Here is a 20,817-nt window from a genome sequence, read left to right as displayed (position 1 = left end):
AGCTCACAGGGGACGGCACAACTCCGCCCCAGCCCCGCTCGCTCCCCGGTCCCCCCGCGGCCCAGGCCCCGCCGCCGCGGTCGGCGCCACCGGCGGCCGCCATCCCGCCCCGTTCCCTGGGCAACGCCGCAACTCTCGCGAGAGCGCCCGCCGGAAGTTACGTACAGCGCGTAAGGAGGCGGGCGCGGGGGGGCACGTGATACAGGCGCGGGGATTCCGAACGGCGGAGCGGGAGGTGAGGGGCGGCGGTGGCCGCTGCGCCGGCCGCGTTTCCATGGCAACCGCCGCCGGGCCGGGCCGGGGGTCCCGGGGACGCGGGTCCGGGCGGGCCGGGTCGCACCGGAGTGGGCGGGGGGTCCTGGGCCCCGGGCCGGCTCCTCCTCATCGCCGCGGCCGGGCCCCGCCAGCCGTGAGCCCGGGCTGCGGTGCGGGTCCACCGGTAACGTCCCGTCCCGAAATATGAGGTGAAACCCGGGCCTTCGGGCGTCGCGTCGTGCAAATGAACCCGCCCCGGTGCCGGCCGGTCGCTCTGCCTGTCCCCGGCGGGGCGGCAGGGTGAGGCCCGGCCTGCGGTTCCCCGCAGGTGCTCGCCGGGAGCCATGCCCAAGGTAACGCTGAACGGCATCACGGTGGATTTCCCCTTCCAGCCCTACGAGTGCCAGGAGGCCTACATGGCCAAGGTGCTGGAGTGCCTGCAGAAGGTGAGTTGCCGTCCAGTTACTGGCTGCAAAACCCGACTTCTCTAAAAAGAGGTGGGCACAACTCAAGTTGGCTTTTTGCTGTCCGTATCCCGCCTTTTCCAAATCTTCTCTGACCTCTTACCTGTATTTTTATTTTACTATATGGTTATTAAAAGCCCAGAAGCGTGCGAGTGGCGGTCAGTAAGGATGTAGGTAGGATGTTTCTCTCTAACTTGGGGAAAGGAAGAAAAGCTGAGTAAGCAGCCCGTGTGTTCATGCAGTCTGCCCTTGGATACCTGGGCTTTGGGTTTGTCTCGTTAGTCCTTAGGCTATTAGTGTAATTCATCGTTTTAGCTATGATAGGATAATCTTAATGAATGTCAAATAAGGAAATGTTTTTTACAATTGTTATCTTTGTTCTGGAGTTGGTTAACAGATCTCCGTGGTCCCTGTCCTCCTAGGAGATCAAACAAGCTTGTTGTGGAAGCTTTGGCTTTCCACTGGCTCAGCGTTCCTCCGTGTCCTGGGCAGTGGCTTGGTTCCTGCTTGGTACCTCCTCGTTTTAAAGTAAAAGTGTTGTAAGCCTGTTCTCTGTAGAAATTCTTTCAGTATAATTGAACACAAATTGTCATGGCAGCGCGAGCTCGGCTGCTAGTTTTTCTGCAACTTGTAGTATTTTTATGTACTTTAAAATCGTAATGTCCAGTAGGACTATGTGATTAAAAGTGCTTGGAAAATTTTCTGCCTGAGCTGTGATGTGGGATATACCCTTAATTCTAAAGGAAACTGGCAGTCTGTCATCTAAGAGCCACTTTCTGGGTTGGTGTTTTGTTTTTTTTTTTCCCCAATAACTTCTAATATTTTCATGTATTTTATGCTGAAATGTGATGCATCCTAGTTGCTCTAAGAGTGGAGAATGAAGAATTCCTCTGCTGTGAATAAAGGATAATATCTGGCTCTCGGTTTTAGATTGGGCCTCGCTAAGTTGATTGGAGGGTCCTGCAGGTGGTGCATTTATAACAACCTGATGTGGGGAATGGGTGTGTGTTTCTGTCCTGTGGTAGAGTTTGCCAAGTAGCGATTGCTTTTTTACTGAGGAAGATGCAGTACTGCACAAAGACCTGTTCTAGTTGAATCTCCAAATTGCTCGTTTTTTCCCTTTTTATTTTCTTTCTCTTCGATAAAGAAGGTAAATGGCATTTTGGAGAGCCCTACAGGCACGGGAAAGACCCTCTGCCTGCTGTGTTCCACTCTGGCTTGGCGGGAACACTTCAAAGATACTATCTCAGCCCGCAAAATCGCGCAGCGTATGAACGGAGTGGAACTCTTTCCCGAGAGACCCATGTCGTCCTGGGGCAATGCTGCCACCGATGCTGATATCCCAAGTAAGTGCTGCGATTTTTATGCGCAGTAGGGGCGGTACAGGAATGTTAATGAACACTTGCTTTTATCTGAAGACTTGCTTTTATCTGTCTTTTGTAATACAGTAGTTATAAAAGCAATGGAGCCATTGTTAGCAGCTGAAGCACAGTTTCACACCTTTTTATAGATTTTTAAAGGTGTCTTACGTATTTTTATATTTTCTTAGAACATGAGAAACTCATTTAGCTCGTTTTATGTGTGTGAATAGTTAGATGACAAAATTTCTTGCTGTCTCTACAAGGCAAACTGTTACCATAGTACCAGCTGGGAAAGGAGGCTAATAATATCTCTAGTTCTTCTCTCCATGCTAATAATGTTTTTCTGCTTTTTTTTCCTCCTCTATTTGGCAGCGTATTACACCGACGTTCCCAAAATAATTTATGCCTCCAGAACTCACTCACAACTTACACAGGTCATTAACGAACTAAAGAACACAGTCTACAGGTAAATATGATTTAGGATAATGTTCCTATTCAAAGAAAAGGTGGAGAAACCCATCTGCTTTAGTTATTGTTTGAATTTATGTGGATGAATGTGTGAAACACTGGTATCCCCTGAAATTTAGTTCTCTTAATGGGCATGTATAAAACCTGGATTTCTTTGTTGTTGGGGTTGGTTGGTTGTGGTTTTTCTTTTCATACTTCACAGCTTTTCTTATCTCCTTCAATCATAGAATTTCCTGAATTTGGTCTGGTTTTGCTTCTTTACTTTACACATTTACTTCTAAAATTCCTTTTTTTTTTAATTTTTTTTCCCTTTTTTTTGTTTATGGGGCATTTCTTTAAGGCGGTGGGAAGCCATTACAAAGTTGAATTCCTTAGGCTGGTGTAAATCTACGAAGAACTTTGTGGGTTTGCTGTACCAATGTCTGTTGCAGTTTTCAGCTGTTGACGTGCCAGTGTGTTGACTGAGCTCTTTGGATGGGCAGTAATCATTTGTTTATGTTTTTTGTAAAGATGCAGCCTTGTAATAAGCAAAAAAGGTATTGCGATTGTTTGTAGTGCATTAGTTCTTGTCATAACCTTACTCTAAAAACCACGGCCAGCTCTGGAATAGCTTGTGGTAGATGACAGGCCCCAGCTTATTGGGCTGAACTGTTGTAACACAACCCAGATTTCATAGTGGAGGATGTAAGCTGCTGTTCCGTACCTCCTGCTGTAAACTGCTGCTTATTACCACCCACTGCTACCAGGAGAAATGCAGTACCATAAAGTCAAATAACGTATATAGTTGCTACAAACAAACTTACTTACTGTTTCTGATCCTGACCCTTATTTTGGGCTCATCTATTTCTCCTGAACCTTTCGCTTTTGGTATATTATACCCAACCTAGGCATGTACACCTGTGTTCTTCTTTCTTGCCTTATTTTTAACATTGGTTTTGTCTATTCTGTTTGAACAGACCAAAGATATGTGTTTTGGGTTCCAGAGAGCAGCTTTGCATCAATCCTGAAGTGAAGCGACAGGAGAGCAACCACATGCAGGTGAGAACAGAGCCTTGAGAGCGAGCACAGTGGGAACACGGAGGTTTTTTGTTTTGGTGTATGGTGTGTAATTCTTAACTCTGGCATTGTTTAACTCCTGGAGGCTGTAGGGAAAGACAGTAGTTCTAAACGTGTTTCGAGGAACTCTTATTTTCTAGTTTTGTGAGTGCAAAATGTAATTCTGAATCTCTGGTAGCCTTTTCCATCCAGAGGAGGATGTCATTGTGTAGAACATGAGAGTAAATAGTTTGCAGTTTACTTTCTGATCTGCCACTTAAGTGTTTTTCAAGAGCAACAGTAATTTCAAAGTAGTGCTTCAGTCATTGATTTACCTGTTATTTTTACAAGTAATATCAAAGATTACTGTTTTGAAAAGTATTAGTGGCAAAATATAACAAAATTTCTTCTGAGCATCTGAGTTTTCCGTGCTGCATAAAAGAGAGCCTAACTTTTGAGGTGGACAGAGGGACACATGATTTTAAAACTGAAGAACGGTGATTAGCATTTATTCATTAGCTGGTGTTGCAGAAAACTGATCTCTCTTCACCCCTTAACACGCTTTCAGTGCTTGACAAGCTGTGCTTGCTCTCTAAGATATGCTATATTTTACAGATCTACATGTGCCGAATGAAAGTGATGGCTCGTGCTTGTCATTTCTACAACAATGTGGAAGGTGAGCTTGGCTGTGGAAGTAAAGCCCTATTTTTTGGAGAGGGAGAGATTTGCTAGGCAGGTAGAGAAGTTTGGAAGAGTTGGCAGAATCTGCCTGTGCGTGTGTTTTGCTCTGTGTTAATGTCTTTCCAGAGTGAAACGCTAGGAAGTGGGTGAGCGTGATGATCAGGGTAACAACAAATCTTTGTGCGATACCTTTGCCTAAGCTTGTGGTTGTAATGTAACTTTTCACAGAAAAGAGTACAGAGAAGGAACTGATTGACTCAATCATGGATATCGAAGACTTGGTTAAAAATGGAAACAAGCACAGGTAAATGATCCCCTCTGACCTTCCTCCCCCTTACTTGTGAAAATAGTGAAAACTCTTTCTCTGCTCATTTTCATGAATACCTTGGTATGAACTTGACATACACTAAAGTAGCAGAACAATGATGAGGGCAAAGTGGAGTGGCTAAATACGCTGCAGAGGCAGCTTCCAACAAAATCATGTGTGCACTAAAGCCTTAACTTCTGTTACTGCCGTTTTCATCATACAGCAATTTATTTCAGTCCTTACTTGTGTAAAGACTGAATCGGATCAGAGTCAGGCTCACCCATATTTTATTTCTCGCTTGAGCAGAGGCTGCTGATAGCATCTGACATGACAAATGGTATTGCAGTTTTGTTTCAGATCTAAGAGGATGAGGTGACTGATGTATTGAGATAAAATAGTCTGGTGCAGCGTTTCCTTCTAGCCTGAAGGGGTGGGATGGTAATGCAGTAATGAATGCCACTCTTGCTCCTTTAATTTCTTTTTTCTTTGTTTTGTTGAGCTGCACAGCTAGGTATTATTTTCTACACTTCTTTTTACTTGTGTTGTGTGAATAGAACTAACCATCTGCCCTAAAAATTAAATGTGCCAGTTTCAACTCCTTAAGAAGTTGATTAGAAACCCTCAAGAGTATGAAACATAGTACATGAATGCACTCTTAATGTTTCTGCAAGTATTACTTCATAGTTTGTACTACTATTTTCAACAGAGCTTGTCCTTATTATCTCTCTCGAAGTCTGAAGCAGCAAGCAGATATTATTTTTATGCCTTACAACTATTTACTAGACTCAAAGGTAACGTATATCTTTGCTTTTAAACGCAGTTGTTCTTCTATTTATCTTATATTGGCTTTTAGTGGATAAGCTGTGAAGAACTGATGCACAGCGAGTGGATGCATTATGTGGTATACTTCAAAACTAATCAAAACCCTGTTCAAATTCAGAACCATAGAGGATGCCCCTTTATGTTTTTCTCTGTAAAGTTCTTCTTTCCCACAGTTAAGAAAAGAAAAAAAGAAAAAGAAAAAAAAGAAAATATTTCTTAACTGTGATTTTCTTTTTTTCTTTTTTTTTGTTTGAGGTCTTGCCATTTTTATAGGATTAGCTTTGCAGAATGTGGTCCCCTTGTGGTTTGGCGATATTCACCTCCTGAATACAGATCTTCAGTCACGTACTATGCAGTATCTTTGCATGTGTTCTGAGGCGTTTTTGCTTCTGCAGCCAGCTACATGATTTCTAGAATAAGGAAACTTTTTTCAGTAGAGATCAGACATCTTTCTTGGAAATAATTGCTGGCTTTGTAAAAAAAGCTGTTGCAATAAGTTGTCCATGTTTCATGGATAGAAAATGAAACCTTTGAAAGCTCTGTTGAGGAAACAAATCTGCTGACATGTTCACGCAACCCGGAGTAATTCATGCATTATAGTAAAAGCCAGATTACATTCCACTGCTACAAAAGGCAAAAAGATCAAATGTTTAATAAATGAAAAAATAAAATTTAAAAAAATCTCTGACCACCTTAAGCAAAGAAGCAGTGTGAAATGAAGTTATGTCATGTGGTACTGGGGGTGTTTTCAGAGCATCTGCTTCTTGCGAAGATGATACAAGCATAAATTCATAAAAAGAAGGCAAATCCCCCTGCTTCACACCCCACTCCTCCCAGATCCCTATCAGCAAAACCAGCGACTGAAATTAATGCTGATAAACTTGCGTATCCTAGTATCGTACAGCTGGTTTTTTTCTTTATTACACTGTAAGATGTAACCTCCATAAACTTTTACGTGATGCATTTTATCACCCTCATTTCCAGAGAAAACAGTTCTGTGGTTTATATATTAGCTAGCTACAGCGATTACTTGCTCTTTTCTCAAAAAAAAAAAAAAAAAAAAAAGTATTCAATATACATGAAAACCCAAATCTGTCTCATGAACCAATTTCTCTATATTTCTCTGTGACCTTTTTGTCCATTCCCTCGTTCTCTTCTTTGTCTTCAGAGCCGGAGAGCGCACAACTTGGACCTGAAGGGGACTGTAGTAATACTTGATGAAGCTCACAATGTAGTAAGTTGTTTCTGGTCGTCTGCTGCCATTTTTCACACTTCATCCCAAGAGAAAAACGGACCCGTGCCCTATTACAAACAGTCTGTAAAATCTGTACTCGGCTATTTCAGTTGTTAATGTTCATTATCATGAATATTTCTGGTTTCTGTGACAGTTAAAGCGTTGTAGTTTAATTAACGGTCCTTTGATGCTACTGGGATTTTTTACAAGGTGATAGTTTCTTCCTGAAGGGTGGATCTCCAGATTTATGATGGCGCTCATTTTCTTGTTTGGGGAGTTCTCTTCCAGGGTGTAAGAAATCATGCCAGATCCACGCTTGAAGCTCAGCTGCATCAGCTGTCCAAGGGCAGTAGATGGCAAATGTGACTCTTGTAATAATATTTCCAAGTCCTCAGTCATAGCAGGAAAAAAAAAGAAAGTGCTGCATTATGAGACCTTGCTCTTAGTTGGCTCTTAGCCTCAACAATGAAATGCAAAGGAACATTTGAAATATGTCCCTTTTTTTTCCTACTACATGAACAACTTCCCAGTGGGATTTCTGCTAAACAGCTGCAAAGTTTATTTTCTGATTGCGTGTTCTTCTTTCAGTAAACAGGCCGCTGGAGCGCGTGCTGTGTTTGACTAGAGATAGTCACAGAGTGGCGTCCAGTATGCGGTCCTTTCACCAGAACACGTTTTTTTTTTTTCCATTGAAAAATGGGTGGAAATACAGTCATAGTTGTTTGGATTTTATTTCTTTTTTTTCCCCTTTGTAGCATCTATAAAACATTAATTGATGCCTGCATGCAGCAGTTAACCGGAACAGCTATTCTAGGACTACTCGTTTTGCAATAGTTCTCCCATGGTACTGTCTGTTCCAGGTTAATATGTGGAAACTTAGTAATTACTCTGAAATAAAATTGACTTCTTTCTGATTAGATTGTTTACACATGTAGCTAGTTCAACATTTTTTGTTCTATATACCTTATTTCTTCATAGCTATTGCAGTCCAATTTTTGTGTAGGTTAGTCCTTACTGTTTCTCTTCATTCCTCGGGGAAGATGATTGATTCCGTGAATGAAAAGTTTGTGACAAAACAATATGTGACTTATTTTTCAGGGTGATAGAGAGTTTTGTCAAACTTATCAGTTTGGTCAGTGTTCAAGCCATTGCCTTTTTTTTTTTTAATAGAAAGTTACTATGTTTCCTTCCTCCATTATAATAATATTTGTTCTGGCATACATTTTGGCCCAAATTTTATGTATGAATAATATGTGTTTTACTGCTTTTTTATTTTTTTTTATGGCCCTCTTTCCCTTCTTTCTCCATGCCTCCTCTCAATGCAAGACCATGAGGGGCAAGGACCGTGTCTTCCTATGAGCGAATATAGGGATATGAGTATTTCCTAAGAGTGTGAGAAGGACCAGCGAGTACCTCTTTCGAAGGACAAACTGATTCTCTAACTAAAAAATTTGCTACTTGGACAATTTGTCATCAGACAGCAAGCTATTTGGCAACCACGTAGGAGAAACAAAAGGATGTCAAGAAAAATCTATTAGCAGCAATGCCAAGAACACTGAGGAGGTGACGCCTATCGAAAACAAAAGGGATTTTAATGCTGACAGTGATTTGCTATTAGTTGGGAGCGGTAGAACATTGATAATGTGGAAGAGGCAAAATCCGTTCTACATTTCAGAAAAAGGATGCCCAGTAATAGTCAAAGTCTTCGTGTGTTTATACAATGTCTTCTGGCCTGAGCTGGAGATCAGAAATGAAGTCAAGCCGGGTCATCTGGACTTTATCATCTGTGAAATTGCCTGAGCAGATAGCATTGTGCAGTGCAAATAATGCTTCCGTTCCCTCATGTTTTAGGAGAAGTTGTGTGAGGAGTCGTCATCTTTTGACCTGACGCCCTACGATTTGGCTTCGGCAATGGATGCTATAAATGTCGTACTGGAAGAACAAGCCAAAGTAGTTCAACAAAATGAAATAAATGCTGAATTCAATATGGAGATGGCCAGTTCAGGTGTGTTGAGAACCACAAACCAGTTTCACTGGGATTATAGGGTGCTGTGAGTAAGAACAGGAAAATAACTTTTCTGAACAGCTTCTGGAAAATTTGCTCTCATTAATAAATTATCAGTAATTAGTAATCGCTGCCAGAGAAACATGAAAGATGTGGCGAAATCAGTGTGACGTGAGGGGTCATGAAAGAGAAGAGTGAGTGGAAGACAGAAGGTGTCTTTCCATCTTTCCAACTTCTAGCCTTCATATCTATAATTTCTGAAACGGCATAAAGAAACTAGGAATGAAACAGCCATGAAACATCCTCTTTGAAATCTTTCCTTTCTTTGACAGGACTGAACATGGAACTTGAAGATATAGCAAAGATAAAGAGTAAGGCTGTTGGGTTTTTTTTTTTTTTTGGTGGTGTTGAAAATTGTTGATGAAACAGTTTCAAAAGGTTAACAACTATAAATCAGGTTCGTGTAGCATTTCTGTGGAGATTACGCATAACTGAGAAATTTGTGGAAGTTTAAGTTGTCTCTTTTTTTCAGAGAATTTTGTGGAATGTTTAGTTACAGCATTTTTCCAAGAAGATGAGAGCCTTGGCAGATGAATGCGTTGCTTCCTTCTTTGCTAGAAGCTCCCTTGTTTTCTAATCTTGTCAGTGTGTTGGAAATGTATTAGTTGCATCATTCTGCTGTAAGAACATGGTGCTCCAGAAAGTTAATAGCAAGAGCTCGAGAAGTCTCATGTTTACAAAGCATTTCCAAGAACAACTTTCCCCGTCTATAGAGAAGAGATTAACATTTAGCTGACAACTGTATTTTCGAAGCGCATCACAGGCTTCATCTAAGAATTGAGGGCATAGGAGTTTTTAAAGTTGAATATAAATATTTAGAGATGATATCTAGGAAATTGGTTTTGATCATCTTGATTTGTTTACAGAATCAAGAAAGCAGCTAGGTTGCTGTCTTTGGTAACAGCCTTTGTAATAAAGTACGCTTGAAAAAGAGGCTTAGGTGTGTCCCAGAAGTGAGTTTCTGTGAACCCTAACTTTTTTCCCTTTTGGTTCTCTTAAAGAAATTCTTCTTCAGCTAGAAAGTGCTATTGATGCAGTGGAGCTGCCACGGAATGATAGCGGAGTCACCAAAGACGGAAGGTACAGTTCTTCTCGTTAATAGGTTTGCATGTTAAAAGTACAGCAAATTTTAGACCCAGGTGAAACCAAGTCAGCTGCTAGGATTGGTAGCGGCTGCTAGGATTGGTACTACCGTTCTAGTTTCTGGGTGTAGTATTTATGCAAGGCTTTGGGTTTCCTTAAATCCCCTTTCTGTAGTAATGGTTATTTCTGGTGGAACTCCCTTTTGAAGTGTTTCAAGAGTGGCAAATCCGATGCTGTGTGTATGCCTATCAGGTGCTCTGAACCGGAGGAAGCTCCGCACTGTGCTTCTTCCAGTGTTGATGTCATGATTTAAGCAGAGGTACTCGTGCTGCAGTGATGTGGCTTGAGGCACCTCAGAGCTCTGTACGTCTATTTCTAAACTAATGCGTATTGAACATTGTAAAAAAAATCATGGAAATTGCATGCAAATCTGTTTCTAAATTAATACGTATTGTACATTGTAGAGAAATCATCGAAAATGTGAAGGATGTGGCCAGTATGCTTTCTGTCATGTCAATATTGTCTGCTGTCTTTATAACCAAATACTTATTCCTGTAAATTTTTCTCTCTCATGGAGACAAGAACATGTTTTGCTAGTAGATGGGGATATTGTTGTTTATAAAAGAGTAACAGTAACTGTGTCTGTGTGATTATTTACAGCGTTTACCCACTTGTGCTTTTTCTTTGTAAATTGCAGCTACATCTTTGATCTGTTTGCAGAGGCCCAAATAACATTCCAGACCAAATCCTCCCTCTTGGAGTCGCTAGAGCAGATTTTACAGTTTCTTTCAGGCCGTAAGTGTAAATTTGTTAGTTCTTTCACTTGGAGGTTTCTCTGTAATGTAAGGAATTGGAAGTTTGCATTGTTCGGGGAGAGGAGGAGAAAGGCTTCGTTGTTTAGATTTAAATTATAAAGCTTTTAAAAGCTAAAATCTGACCCTGAGGACCTGAGTCTTTTTATTAAGACTTGCTGCGAGGTCCTCTGCTGGGAAACATGTTTTATGTCTGTTCATGCAACAGAACTGGTTTTAAGAACTGCTTTGTGTCAAAACCTGAGCGTGTACCACCATACGTGTGTACATACATGTGTATACGTGGAGGATTTTTGCACACAACGCTATTTTTCTCCAAAACCAGAAGGATCGTGGGGTAGAGCTTGTTGATATTTAGCTGATGGCGCTTTTAGTGTCTTGAGTTCTTCCCTGGTCATGGAGTTACGAAAACAGGAATGTTGAGAATCATGTAACGTCATTTTTTTTCTTGATTTAGCAAGCTTCTGTTCTAGTGTCTATCAGCATCTTGTTCTTAATTTGCCCTCCTGCAAAGAAAAATCTCCAACTTCTACATGTGCTAAGAAAATGATTTAGTTCTGGCTAGCAGACTCTTCAGCAAAAGCATTGAGGAGAGCGAGCCCGCTCCATGGAGGCTGGAATAGACTGCCAGTTCTGCAAGTGCGTCCTTTGAGAATGCATCAATCCTTCCTTTCCCCCCCCCCCCCCCCAGCATCTTTCTCCTTTTAGCTGTTTGCAGTCTGGATCTGTTTATCATTTCTGTGGTCAAATTCTCATCATCAGTGTATTTCATATGATCTTTTAACTGCTCCTCTGCAGTCCCTGTTGGAAGCAGACGGGAAGCTTGGAGGTGACTGGAAAGGGCTGTTTATAGCTATAGCAAAGCTTCGTTTTGTCTCTCGGCCTAGCGGGGTAGTCAGTTCTCCATTCTTTTTTTTTCATGAGACTAATAATAGTTGTGTGAGCGTTTGAAAAAGTAACGAAACAGTTTAAGCATGCTTATCTCTGTTTTAATTGTCTCCTTTCCAATTTTTAATGTAGAGGAACCTTAAGAAATTTATGTATTGTCTCAGATGACAGCTTCCCAATGCGTCAGAGACACGAAACTTCCTTTGGAATGCCAGTTTTACGTTTCTCCTTCCGTCTTGAATAACGATGAAAAACTTGAAATAATTTATTTGTTTCAGATAATATTTTCAAGTCATATTTAGAGAGTTGGGCTGTTCGCCTAAGGTATGGGTATATACGAATGGATGTATATTTGTGTTGTAGACGTAATCGTGTGTTATTCTCTCTAGGTACTGGGATATTTGTCAATACATCTGGATTGCATAAGCTTTCAGATATTATCCAGGTAAATAATTAACGCTGCTTCTGTATACGTCTGAAGGATAGAAGAGTTGGTTTAAAAAATGTGGAAAGCCATTGGATCCATTTTATTCTTGATTGTGCGTACGCTTGTGCAGTGACAGAAGTCTATGGCTTTTTGAGGAGAAAGCTGCTGCCTGATGGGATGGTCTGCTTTGGTTTTTGCCCAGGTTGTTCTTTTGCAGTTTTGATGTCCCTTTTTGGAGATGCTCGATTTAAATTTGTCTGAGTTCAGCCTCCACCAGGTGGAGCTGGGTTGTTGAGCTGTTTACTTTCTAGCAGCAATGCTTGGGAATATGAGACCTTCTCATGAAATAACAGGACAGGCTAAGGGAAAAAAAGCAAAGAAAAGATAATTTAACTGTATTTTTTTTCATTTAATTATTAAATTAAGGGATCTGTAAAATAAGTCTTTTTAGTGCCACTGGAACCGAATGTCACACTTGTGGGTATCCATATGGTGCTGTCAGTCCTCTCCCTGTTGTACACTTGCAACAGGAGTGTCAAAAAAGGTGATAAAATAATGGAAACGCAGGCAGGAGGAGAGTAAAGTCTATGTAAGAGCAAAAATGAGGAAGAACACAGCAATTTATTTAATCTGAAAAGTGAATTACTTCTGTGTCTGGCTCTGCCTTTGGCAGCAGCAAATGAGCTCTTTTTTCCTTCCTCAGTATTCTTGATTATTTCCAGAACACTTGTTAAAGATTTGTAATGAAATTCTTTTCTGTCTGGGTGCGGCACCGACTATGGACTTCAGTTGCCCCTTTTTGCTGCAGGATTTATAACATTCCCACTGACATTTCCCTTTACCTGAGATGATTACTGTCTATAGGTTTTAGTATCCCTTTTAACTAAACTAGGAGGGATTAAATCATCTAGATTTGAATTTAGCCATGTTCTCTAAAAGTTCTATCCTGAGTCTTGGATTTTATTTATTTTGAATGACATGGCTGAGGTCTGTTTTGTTATACGTACCAAAATCTACTGACCACATTCGGGTTGTCTTCCTGCTGCTTGCTAGAAAATCTTACAAAGAGGAAGTGTGAATTGTTCAGTATCGTTGCTTTTCGCCTAAGAATTTACTTGCTGTCTTAGCTTAATTGTCAGTCCTCTTCTAGAACTGGAATTTAATAGGAAAGGATAATCTTTATAATTTAAAATTTTCTTAAAGACATTGTTAGGTGCTTGTAGGAGAACAGTCAGCTCAAGTTAACCCAGTAATTCCTATAGATGGTTCATTTTTCTCCAGACTTTGTGCTTACTTTGTCTAGCAGCAGCGTATGAAGTCACGCTGCGCCTGGTATGCGGGGGGAGAGCAGCATAGGTGTCCAAAGGGACACCACAGGTTAACATCCCGTGTAAAACTAAAAATGAAGAAATGTATTCAAACTTTGCAGACCTGCACGATCAAGACAAATTATCTGGCTGTGTTTTGAACGGTCCTGGTAGGTTTGCAGTACTGAACTCATCGAACGCGTGGATGTTTGAGGTGTATTCACAGTGGCATCCGCAGTATTTCATTTTTATGGCAGTGGTTCAACATAACCTGGATGTATGTTCTGATACAGTAGCAGCAATTTGTGTACACTGATAACAAAATGCTTTGTACTGGCAGGTGAGTGTCGCTGTTCTTCTGTGGGGAAGGTGAGGTATGCTTAATTTAAATTAGTTTCCCGGAGTTTCAAAGCTGAGAGCTGAGAAGCTTCAGAAGCAGAAGCCAGGTCTCCTGACCCCAGTGACTGGAGCCCCCGGAGTAGTGCGTGCTGCAGGACCGGGGATGATGGTCTGTCTGTGCTCTTTTAGCCTGTGGATAGATGAAAGGTGATTTGAATTGGAAGAGCAGTCTTTGCTGCTGCTGAGGTCATGCGTGTGAACAGTTCTTGCAAATGATCTGCCACGTGAAGGTTGGTTATCTTGAGATATTTTTAAGTAGGACTAGGTTGCAAAGTCCTTGCTGGTTAAACACAGTGCTTTCTTGTGACAGAGCCTTGTCTTCAAGACTTAGTTTATAACCAGCTTGTTTTTATTAATAATTTTTTTCTTCCTTTTAGAAGAACACTTACTAAAATCTTTTTTCTACACCCTATTTTTGGCTACTTTTCAGAAGTCAATATTTCCAGGAATTATACTTTTTCTTTTTTTTTTTTGCCTGATGGAGAACATCTTGTTGCAACTAGCCGATATTTTTATGAGCTTGGATAATTCCTTTTAAATGTCTGAAGAAATTTTGTTTAGAAAAATTAACAGAAGTTATAAATATTTGAGAACCACAGCTGTTTTTATTGAAGTTGCACTGGAATGCCATATGTTTGAAAGGGCATCACCCTTAGTCATAAGACATCACGTACAGGAAAGGGGAAGAAGCATAACTCTGTGCAGAAGAGTTGAGAGAAGCTTTTCATTTAATATATGGACAACTAGATATAATTACAACTTGATTTTTTTCCTAAGCAGGGTATTATTAGTGTAGAGTATCAGGGCTGAAACTTGAAACTAAGGGAATTCAAAAAGTTCTTTTTCGCACAGATGTGACTCTGTGATCTCATGAACATGAAATGTGTTTTATATTTCTCCACAGCCAGAAGTCATGAACAGTGTGAATAATAATACTGACATTTGTATAGTTTGAATATATTTAGATATTGGCTTGCATTTTTTGGGACAATGAGAAAGCTATGCAGTTATCGGGAATTGCCTGTAAAAAGTGTATTTATTCAAGATTCTCTTTATTTAATAACAGGAGCAAGGAGATGTATTTAAGATTATCACAGCAGTAACTTTTGTGGAGATACTTCTCAGTGCACAGATACATCAGGGATTTTGCTGGAAACAGTTGTTAAATCTTTTCACTTGTTTACATCCATTTTCCAGACAGTATTCAACATCGATCCTCCAGAAGGCACAACAGGTTTCATGCCACACCAGTCGATATCTAAATATTATAAGGTACGGGATGCTTTGTGTTCTACGTTTTTCCTTGCTGGCGTTTAATGTCTGTACTTAGTGAATCCAAGACTCGGAAGGATGTGGATAGTGTGGCAAATGATGATGTTGATTACAGGGAAGATATGTAAGTTCTTTCAGAAAAAAACCAAGACACCAAAGGAACTGTGGTTAGCTTAAGTTCCAAGGAAAAAGGGGAGCTACACAGTGATTTTTAAAGAACTCTACAATGAAATTAGGAAAGCGGAGCAAATGTGAATTATTGAAAATGTTGATATTGCATATTGTGCAAGAATTGACGCGTTCTTCCAGTAATCTGTTCTCTTGACTTTAGTTTAGCCTGTCACCAAGCAAGTACAGTAGAGCCACTGAACCTCCCCCCCCCCAAAGTCCTTATAACTTATTTAGAGTTTGGGACCTATGGGCTGTGATGCTATAATGAATTCTAGGAACAGAGCTTTTTTTAGATAAAAGGTAACTTTCATATTACGTTTAAGACTTGATACTATTTTTTTGCCAAATGAGATGAGTATTTCTAACACAATTTTTTTTTTTTCTAGTCTGTGTTTTGTTCTGGTGGACAATATCCAAATAATTGGATTCTTTGTCTCTGCTCAGGGCAGCCCGTGAAAAGCTGCTCCCATAAACTGACTCAAAATGGCTGGTTAAATGGTGATATACTTCTTTGCTCCTTGTTAGATACAGTATGAAAGACTGGAAACAAAATAGAAAAGGCAGACAGGAAATAATCTGACCTTCCTAACACTATAAAAGTGACACTAATTACGTTAACTACCCTTATATATGGGCTAGCTTTTTTGAGGGATAAAGTGCAAGCGCATTTCTGTAGCCATCTCTAGGAATGTTTCTGTTATTTTCCTTCAGGTACATATTCATCTGGATAATGGTAATCAGAAGAAGAAACAAAGGACAGATCTCTGGAATTCGTCGTCTGCAAAAAAACAAGGTACAGGACTCGGTCTTGGGGTGGCTCATGCAAAAGCTGGATTGAAAACTACTCAACGGCTCCTTTCTGATTCAAATAAGAGAAAACGATTGAAGACACCCCAATCTGCCTTGCTTCACATTTGTGAACAGGGAGTCCTCTGGCAAATTTTGGAATGTCATTGTAGGATTTTGAGTGAAACACCACCTCTGTTATCTTAAATGTTAAAAAATGTCTCTGAGGAATAAAGGGCTGAACAGAATAACTCCATGAGGGCATGCTCCGGATCTGTCTATATGTAAAGAATTTTTTAAACCCCAATGGCATAGTAGTGTTCCTCACAGAGCTGGAAGGCCTTAAGTGCGTGATTAGCATGCCTTGTTGCCATGGTCCAAGTTAAAACCATCAGTAGATGTGGGATTGGGAAAGTTTTGTGTTTTTTTTTCTTTCCCCCCTCCACTCAGTTATCAGAGAATGAGTGCGTGGTTTGGTTGTAGGGTTTTTTTGGTCATCTTCTGTAAGATGAAGAGACTTGGAGCATTGGTGTTGCCCCAGAGCTCTCTTTCTTTAGAACAGGCTAGAGGCTTTGGAACTTTGAGTTTGAAGAATTCTAGGATTATTTGAGGGCGTTCCTTTGCAGTTTTATGATTCCAAGGCCAGCTCCATTGTGGATATGATGAGTCGAGGAGGTGCTTTTCACTTTTTCACTAGTTACTTCTAAAGGGGAGGCGACATAAGCAATCTCAATATGAAGCATTCTTGTACCAGCGCTGCTTTGTGCACTGCTGGAGTTCTTCTAGTGCAGTTATTCCAGTGAAAGGAAAATCATCTCCGTTATGGAATGGTTTGGAATGTATTGGTGTAGAGAAAATCTTCAACCAGCCCAAGAATGGGAAATCCTCCTTCAGGACTGAGCTTGAGGTTTAAGAAATGTTCTGTTATCCTTGTATCAGCTATATTTCTCTGTATAACGAACTGTGTTGTGTTAAACACAAAATTAGTGTTGCTAGGGCTGTAACAGCCTTTGACAGGAAGGAGATCCATATATAGATAGGATACTGAAAACGTGTGCCAAAGGCATTATAAGAGTAAATTCCATGAAAGTTCTTAATCTCTGTTGAAATTACTCATATAGAGTGGAGGAGTTATAATTGATTGACTCATTTTGAAGCTCTATTGTGAAGGTTCATGTGATGTGCCAGAGAAATAATGCTTCAGAATGTGAATTATTAGCCAGAAAACGCCATGCCAGGTGACAGCCTCAGGGCTTTGTTACCTTCTCTGAGATATGACCTTTTTTAAGCAACTTCCGAAGTTCTTCAGGGCGTGTTGTCACTTCCTGATAGTTTCAGCCCCAACTGTACTTTTCAGTCCTTGTTCAACTGAGATTTCTCCCTCTCCTTGTCTCTCTCCTCCCACCTATTTTGTTCCTTACGCTCTGCGGAATTCGGCGTCTGGAACTACCTCAATATAACCATGCTTCAAAATAATGTATTTAGAAGAAAAGAAACTTGGCTTCTGAATCAAAGGCTTATCCTAAGGCTCCTACAAAGCAGCAGCGAGCTTGGATTTGTTGGAACACAATATTTGTTCTTTCTGATATTTTTATTTATCTTTTAATAAATACAGTAAGGTGGAAAACAAAACATTTTCTGATTAGAGAAGACAGCTGCAGATCCCTCTACCTAAGCCGTCTTAATAGAATATTCTCCAAGGATCTTTGTAAATACCTTGCCTCATAACTATCTACTTAATTACTCAGTTAAATGCTCTTGAGAATGTAAGTATTTGTTTCACAGAAGTCCTTTTCTTAAGGACAAAAGTAATATTTTTTCAAAGAATGAGTTTTCATGAATTTAGTGGTTTTGCACATAACGTCCCCTTAAGTGTTTCCACAAAGGAAGTTCTGTTCTGTTCTGTTCCTGGACAGAAGCGTACTGTTTGGTAATCTGCAAATATTGTTTTCCTGAGATGTTGCTCAATTGGAATTTGAAGTTAATAGGAATAATTCTAAGTAGATTTTGTTAAATATTTGTGCAGGAAAAGGCCACTAGAAACACTTTAGGTTTATTGCATAATTTGGAGGATATATACTCAAAACCAATACAAAGCAGTCCCAGAATTCTGCTGTGATTTAGTAGACACATACTGATATATTCGCTTTTCAAGTAAAACCAGTATTTGCAAGTACCTATGCAACAGACTAGCAATTTGTTGAGAGTTGTACTATGTGCAAACCTAGCAGAGGCCAGACAAGACTGATCAAGTCTCCAAGTCTCCTGTAGCAGTATAGCAGATTGTGCAGAAGTAAGGCAAACCTTTGAAGAACAGCTGTTTTCAAAGGATTTTGTGGAAACTATTCACTCAAGCGTAATTCTCTACAAACTGTAATTGGTGAGGAGAGGTGGCATAGCTTGGGACAGCGGATGAGATTGCTGCCCTAGCTACCTGTTCTGTGCACAGATGCCACCTAGAAATGCAATATTGAACCGTTGGAGTTTTACGTTAAGATAAAATGCTCTTTCTCTTGGTTTGCTCTAAGTCACCGTGTTGTAAACTATCGGCAAACCGTTTCTCCATGGATTAGCTGTCCTTGTACCAGGAATGGAAAAAGCTGCTGCAGAGATCTACTTTGTGTAACATCCAACAGTTCCTGCTGGTGAATGGGGCCTTTAGAATGGATTTAATATCATTAAGCTTAAAGACAGAATTGCAGAACACCAGGCTAAAGATGTCCTACAATCCCAGCTTCTCCAAGAACTGGGCAACTGGTGCCTGGCAGTCGTCCTGCAGGGTTACGGAGAAATGTACTTCAAAGTGAGCACGGGCGAGGCAAGCGTGAATGGTTGGTGCTGTTCTCCCCTAGGCCATCCCATATCAGCACGGTTTGCTTTTATGCTGGAATTTCTTAGGCTCCTGACATAAGTGACTTTGCTCCTGTCTGTAGATACTTACTGGCCTGTCCCTGTACGGATCCCAACTGTAATTTGCACCAGTTCTTAGTGTGAACTAGAGATACAGAACTCTGCTAAATTTTGGAGTGTGATTCTTCTAGACTCTAGACATCGTCCGGATGGATTTGCCCAAATGAGACGGAGGATAAAACTTTAGCTGAAAATAAATGTTCTCTTGTAGTTCTAAGCAGTGACTCACTGGGCACATATTACTGGGGATTTCCTGAAACTGTCAGCTCCTTTTTGGAAATACAGTCTTTGAATGAAGCGTGTACATTTAAAAGATGTGCACATGATATATGGATGCTAGGTTTTTTTTTTTTTTTTTTTTAACTGAAACTAATCGGGCAAAATAGAAGCAGAAACAAAAGCTAATGTTTCATTTGGCCGCTCTTGTTCTTGACGTAGATGATTGTTTCATTCCCTTCTTCCTTTGGGTGTCTCTGAAAAGCTGATGTTAAGTTTTCAGCAAGACCACCGATGGTACAACTAGAAGCTGAGCAACGAAGGAACTGACTAGTGTGATTCATCCGCTTTTCTTTATACCCTTTCTGTTGAGAATTTACAGTATGCCAGATTTTCAGTGTCATGCACATTGTATATCCACATCCCACAAGAGAGCTGAGCAGAAGTTGAAAGGTTTGGCAGTTGATTGTGGGAAAATGGAAAGTTTCAGTGAAAGGTTTATGGCCATTGGAAATTCCTGATGGAGAAGGGGTTCTTCTCTTTTCAAGCAAGAGCAGGGGTGGAGGTTTGTTTGGTTGGGTTTTTTTTGGTTTTTTTTTTTTTTTTTTTAGTGACTTCAGTTGTTTGTCCTTCATCCCAGTATTCTGCGGGTCTTCTACCATGCTTCCCCTTCCAATTGCCCTCAACAGCAGGAAATGAATCAGTGGATGGACACTGAGTAGTTTTATCTACTCAATCTGCCCGTTGCTTACCAACAAAAAGATCTGATGCTCTGTCTTTTCTATAGCCAACTTTTGACTAAAAGTATAGTCTACTTAAGGTGTGAGGGAGCAATGTGCTTTTAAACTATTTTTTGAATGGGTGTAGTAATTAAATCTGGGAAGGACCAAAGCAGAACATACCATACATCTGGAATTTTAGCTTCAGATGCTGCCCATTTTACTTTCAGAAGTTCCAATACGATGTGCTATATGCTAGTCATATTCTAATTTTTCCGCTTACAGACTGGCTTCTTAGTGTTTCCTCTTTATTTGCTACAGGAAAGACCTTAAGCTATTGGTGTTTCAGCCCTGGATACAGCATGCATGAGCTTGTTCGACAGGGAGTCAGGACAATTATCCTTACTAGTGGGACTCTCTCCCCCCTCTCATCATTTACAATGGAAATGCAGATGTAAGTACCTAGGTGTGTAAACAGTACCATTACCGAAAATGCACAATCTGCTCTCGTGATTTTAGGTTTTATCTCGGGATGTTGGAGTGTTCTGGACTGGTAGCCAGTAGGGAATCATATAATGAGTATGACTGGGATCTTACTTTTGTGTTTCTTTAGCCCTTTTCCTGTTTGCTTGGAGAATCCTCATGTTATTGATAAACACCAGCTCTGGGTTGGGATCATTCCTAAGGGACCCGATGGAACCGTGCTTACTTCTACCTATGAAAGAAGGTAATGAACTTCCATGTGGAATTCTGCTTTGAAGCCTTGGGTTCTGACATTTTGGGTTCTGCTTACAAGGAGGGTGCTAGTGAAATAAATGGTCTCTGTAGTTCTTTTCTTGGATGAACATTGTGCTGAATAACAACACCCTTTAACCATGACTGTTGGAAAATTTAGAAGTGGAGGGCTGGAAGGGATCCGATATCAGGGCACCGAGTGCACTAATAGCCCTTAATGGCCCTGACCAGCCTCACCTGGGACCTCCACCTACAACCATCACCCAGAAGCTCTGCTTAAGGTCTGGCATAGGCCTTCAGTCACTGCCCAAGCTGTAGGAGTATCCAGCTCCAGCTCCATCTAACCACACCTGGCCATGGACCCTGTTGATCTGACCCTGACCTCCTGATTGACTTCCCG

General features: G+C 40.7%; 1 protein-coding gene across 1 annotated transcript in view; it reads left to right on the top strand.

Moving 5' to 3' along the window:
* Positions 1-201: 201 nt before the first annotated feature.
* Positions 202-20,817, top strand: part of RTEL1 (regulator of telomere elongation helicase 1) — a 51,139-nt gene continuing 30,523 nt past the window's right edge. Inside the window, exons 1-18 of the mRNA XM_082325789.1 lie at positions 202-235; positions 584-701; positions 1,867-2,065; positions 2,453-2,546; positions 3,505-3,586; positions 4,199-4,259; positions 4,493-4,568; positions 5,278-5,362; positions 6,562-6,627; positions 8,479-8,632; positions 8,965-9,003; positions 9,694-9,772; positions 10,473-10,570; positions 11,865-11,920; positions 14,806-14,880; positions 15,763-15,844; positions 20,004-20,136; positions 20,296-20,409. Coding sequence (XP_082181915.1) covers positions 600-701; positions 1,867-2,065; positions 2,453-2,546; positions 3,505-3,586; positions 4,199-4,259; positions 4,493-4,568; positions 5,278-5,362; positions 6,562-6,627; positions 8,479-8,632; positions 8,965-9,003; positions 9,694-9,772; positions 10,473-10,570; positions 11,865-11,920; positions 14,806-14,880; positions 15,763-15,844; positions 20,004-20,136; positions 20,296-20,409 — 1,595 coding nt within the window. The 5' untranslated portion in view covers positions 202-235; positions 584-599. The remainder of the gene's footprint in view (positions 236-583; positions 702-1,866; positions 2,066-2,452; positions 2,547-3,504; positions 3,587-4,198; positions 4,260-4,492; positions 4,569-5,277; positions 5,363-6,561; positions 6,628-8,478; positions 8,633-8,964; positions 9,004-9,693; positions 9,773-10,472; positions 10,571-11,864; positions 11,921-14,805; positions 14,881-15,762; positions 15,845-20,003; positions 20,137-20,295; positions 20,410-20,817) is intronic.

The sequence above is a fragment of the Platalea leucorodia genome, assembly GCF_965183815.1.
Source record: "Platalea leucorodia genome assembly, chromosome: 13".
In the NCBI taxonomy this organism is placed as follows: domain Eukaryota; kingdom Metazoa; phylum Chordata; class Aves; order Pelecaniformes; family Threskiornithidae; genus Platalea; species Platalea leucorodia.
Note: the sequence above shows the minus strand (reverse complement) of the source record. Positions and strands in the feature narration are given on the sequence as shown.